The 4683-nt window shown below is 36.4% G+C and overlaps 1 protein-coding gene across 1 annotated transcript; it reads left to right on the forward strand.

Moving 5' to 3' along the window:
- The first annotated feature begins 1154 nt into the window (after positions 1-1154).
- On the forward strand, positions 1155-4454 carry LOC124170122. Its single transcript, XM_046548810.1, has 2 exons — positions 1155-2606; positions 3521-4454. The coding sequence occupies exons 1-2, from the start codon at positions 1284-1286 to the stop codon at positions 3524-3526; spliced, it is 1329 nt and encodes a 442-aa protein (XP_046404766.1). The 5' UTR covers positions 1155-1283; the 3' UTR covers positions 3527-4454.
- The last annotated feature ends 229 nt before the right edge of the window (positions 4455-4683 follow it).

The following is a 4683-nucleotide window of genomic DNA, read 5'->3' on the forward strand; positions in this document are numbered from 1 at the left end:
TGCTTACATTAATTTTGGCTTTGTCCTGAAGCTCATCGCCCTTTTGAAAATACCTCCATTCTAGCCACATCTTCACTTCAGCGTAAAGATGGAATGATGGAGATAAGAGGATCACCAATTACATATGTACTTCAGTTGGAATCTTTAAAAAGAGGCTATTTTCCATTTTCAACATATTTCAAGGTTATTCAGTCGATTCAGTAGTCCCATGGTTAAGTAAAGTAACATAATTTAAGTGATGGTGTATAAGGGGAAGATTATTGAGAACTCAGGTAATTTGCATTTCTTAGAAGAGAAAAGGAAGTGAGGAGGAAAACCTGGTGCAAGCATGCTTTCAATGAATGGCACCATGGGGAATAAGACTGCGTTTCATTTGACAAAAGTAATATTATACTTGAATTGCCGTCCAGAAAGTAACCAAGCAAATATTGATAATTTTATGATGTATTTCCACCTATGCTGGCATTCGCCATTAAGAAGTTAATCAGGAACACTTTTTTCAATTTTAATACAAGAGGAAAGGCACACTTACGATTACTTATGATCTTACTTTAGGAAGGAATACACTTTTCCACAACATTTCAATGTGTATGATGCGTTTCGGCTCACAGTGTCATCATCTGGTACAAGAATTGTACATTAAATATTGAGGAAATGTGTTACCGTCTTCATTTTAAATATTTCAAACTTCCACCAAGTAGCACCTGCATCTGACAAATTTCTTCAGTTGTTCTAATTAATTTCTTTCTCTTCTCCTTTTTTCATCAGCCTATTTTCCCATATTATCATGTCACATCATAGATTTTCGTGCATATCGTCTCTATTTTCATTCTAACCTCACTTCCCTCATTATTAGAGGTTCCGTAATAAACGATCAGTACTCCTGCTTGGTAGAAAACTGTCCTGACATTTTTGGCGTAGCTATATCTATTTTGGTCTCCAGCAGAATTACTTCCTCATAAAAACGATGGTTGTAAGTAATTGAATTTCAAAAATGCCATTCCATATCATTTCCTTTTTAATCTGCATTGCATAGTAAGCGAGATATTTTTTCTTGGGTCACGCTAGTGCTAGTTGTTATGTTCCCACACTGCTATTGACAAATTTTAAGATAATAATTTGATGTTTTCTCTTTTTCTTTGCAGTACACATTTATTCTTTTCGAACCAACGCTGAGATCGTGTGTTGCTCCTTCGTGACCATTGCCACCACGCCTGCTTTATACAGCCAACTTCTTCTGAATCCACTTCTGCTCAAATTAATTATTTCTTTTTTCTCCAATCATGGTGAGCAACATTTCTAACAGCAATGCTGAGCAATTTGTTGAGGAGAGGCTTCTTGCTGGATTGGTGACTGGCTCATTCCTCCAGCATAAAGACCTACTGGACAAGTTGGAAGATGTGAATAGCAGAATGATAAAGGAGAAAACACTCTTGCATGTTGGAGTGGGACTTGGAAAAGCTGATTGGGTGCAGGAGCTATTGGCAAGAGGAGCTGACACAGACATTACAAATGAAAGTCAACAGAATGCATTGTCTTCAGCTGAGGAGATGGTGCGGCAGTTCCCTGATGATGCAGAACGCTCAAAAGTTCTGAATTTGGTTACGTTGGTTCACAGGAGGGACCAAGTTATTTTGCGTCGTCTGGAAGCATCTTTGAGTAGAAGCACTGATCATGTGACACCCGTGGCTAGCCCAGAAGGTGATATTGCATCTCTCAAGTCCTCTGTGGACTCATTAAGGCGAGAGATGAAATCTCTTGTGCGACAGCTGAGCTCATCGTTGGAGGAACTGAAAGCGCAAGTGTGTGGATGCGATGTACTGTTGCATTGTCTGGAAGGGGCCGTTACGTCAACAGCGGAGGACGTGACATCTATCAAGTGTGGTCTGGGAAAGGAGGTGTATTTAAGTCAACCTACATCCGATCCGGCCAGAGCAAGGCAGGAGTGCGTGGACGCCATGATGCGAAAGACACGGATAGTGTATGGAAACGGAGTTGATGAAATGCGTAGATTGTATGAGAGACTGTATGATGGAGATGGATGCACTGCTTGTGTTATTAAGTTTTTAAGTGGGGATGGTCGGGTGAGGGTGATGGTGGACAATGATTCTTATAGCATTGGAAGGATGAAGGAGAAGGTTGTGGATTTTGATGGGACTCAGGGGAATGGGAGTGCATTGATATCATTTTGTGATTTTGAGAGTGAGACGGTGTATTTTGGTGCAAAGGATTCTTCTGGTGTTTGGGAGAGTGTCCAATGTGCTAGGTTAGCTTGGGCCCTCTCACAATTATCCCTAAAATTAGTTTTTGATAATGAGGGGAGGCCATATAGCAAGGGAGATGTGGAACAAGAGCGTGAGTGGATGAGGGCTATAGAGGAGTTGGAGGAGAGGAGGAAGAGGGGAGGGGGATTAGATGGGTGTATCAAATTAGCATTGGATGGGAAGACACCAAAGGCAAAGTTATGTTGGCTTGCGGCAGCTGTCCCTCGTCTTATTGCTTATAATGGATGCACACAAGGAAGAGCTATTCTGCAGCAGCAAGCCCCTCTCCTCTTCTCTCTCTATTCTAACAATGTGATTGGAAAACTTCTAGCCAGGGCAAAGGTGGGTCCTACGTCTATTTCTTAGGGTTTTTTCTTTACATCATGGTCTTCATTTAACCATTGAAATCATTATTTGAAGCTGTTTTAGTATATAAATTGGTAGTTAATACATGTAAATGTATAAAAAGTTTTGAATAGTTGAAAGATTTGTTCGTAATTTAATTTTCCATGATTTCCCAAAAGTGGGCCTCTCATTGGTTAAGCATTTAGAGGTGAAATGAAACTTCTGGTACATTGGCTCCTCAATCCTTAGCTGTTCCTCCTATGTGTTCTATAAGTAGTTTGATTTAATGAGAGTGGGGTTTTGTAATATTAAAATATTTAAATTCAATTTATTTTAGTCAAACATTCTACTTCTTGATATTCCAAGATGCAGATTTCTTTTTAAAAGATAACATGTATTAAATATCGTATATGTCATAAGTTTAAGAAAGGACGTACATTTAGGAAAAGTCACAGCTTCAAATTCAATTTCAAGCATTTTTGACATGATTATAAACTTTCAAAACTACCAACCGGGTCCATTGGACCCAGTCCATCATTCTAGGGTTAAGAAAGTGACTTCAAAACTAACTAACTCTAATGGATAAATAATGAAGTTAAAGATAAATAATATAAGAAAATTGAAGTGTGTCTATATTCAAATCCATGATATATCAATCCAGTGATAAATCTGTAAATTCCAAACAATAGGGAAAGTCTTCCAATGTTTTTCACTCATAAAATAAATGAATCTTGTAGAGCATGGGCTTCTCGGAAGATATTTAATAATTATTACCTATAATTTCTGCCATTGAATTTTTGTGAATGGAGGTAATATTTTATCTCGCTATGAATATTGACCTAATTTAGACATTGCATTTTGTTTGTGATTGCACTACTTTTCATTCCATTAATTTATATTTTCTGTTTCAGAGATGAATTTGGCGCTGAAGAGGAACATCCCGTTTGCTATCATTTATTTTCTTTAAGCCTCTCAGTTATAATTGGGTTAACTTAATTACTCATGTGTTTAGTGTAATAATTACAAATATCGTATGATTATACTCAGACATTTATGTTGATTTCCTGTTTGCTAAATGGCACTTTTTCATTGGGTAGGACATTACATTTTGAGATGCATGCTATTTTAATCTTGTGGGCACACAATTTTAGTCAGTCTTTTCCTAGTCATGCCCCTGAGATATTTGTATTTTTGATTATATATCACTTTGCATCTCATTTACGCTATAAGTAAATGGAATGAATGTACCAATTTGGCTTACCAATGTAATCCTACAGTTTATCTGAAAGTCATCGTGCCCATATATCTATTTGCAACATATGCTGCTCTTTCCTATTTGTTAGAATTATGTTATGCTGGATGTTCTCATGTTTGTGTAGCCCTTTAGTGAACATTGGTTTGTTTTGCTTCATTTCTCTGGCCTTGTTTGACCCATTCACTTGACAGACATTTTCCTGTAGTTTGCAATTATAATGATGTAGGGATAATATTGTGAAGTGCAATATATTCGTTAAAGATTATTTATTTCAGATATATGGTGCATAATTTCAATGTGATGTAGAATTTAATTTTGCAATCTTCAGTCATACTTTAACAAAGGCTTAGATGGGATTTTTTTCAATTTGCAGTTGTAAATGTATGCATATTTTTGGTATAATTTTATTATATTCTTTCGTGGTATTATACTATATTCTGTATAAGGCACACTCAGAGAAATAACATTTCATTGAATGTGATGTGATTAAACTAAATTTTTTTAAATTTTTGCTGCAAACTGTTGTGAAGTTTTATCCAATATTGCATATCATGCTCCATAGAGATCAAATAAATTTAGTATGGCTTAAAGTTCCTGTGATTTATTTTCCTTTGAAATGAGTATATCCTATATGGTGCATCAGATTCAATCACGAAAAGTTTTCTAACAAGGTGCATGAGGACCACCTGATATACACTTCCTATTTGCCATGATGCTTTTTAGTGCTGTGCTCCATAACGCACCTTATCTTTAAAATTTTTTAATCTAATCGCTAATCAAAGGTATTATTATATTTTTTAATTTTGCTATGCATATGAT

The sequence above is a fragment of the Ischnura elegans genome, chromosome 13 (genome assembly GCF_921293095.1).
Source record: "Ischnura elegans chromosome 13, ioIscEleg1.1, whole genome shotgun sequence".
Classification (NCBI taxonomy): Eukaryota; Metazoa; Arthropoda; class Insecta; order Odonata; family Coenagrionidae; genus Ischnura; species Ischnura elegans.

What these genes read in the sequence shown, in the direction of transcription:
- LOC124170122 (XM_046548810.1), top strand. Translation starts at nt 1,284, where the DNA reads ATGGTGAGCAACATTTCTAACAGCAATGCTGAGCAATTTGTTGAGGAG.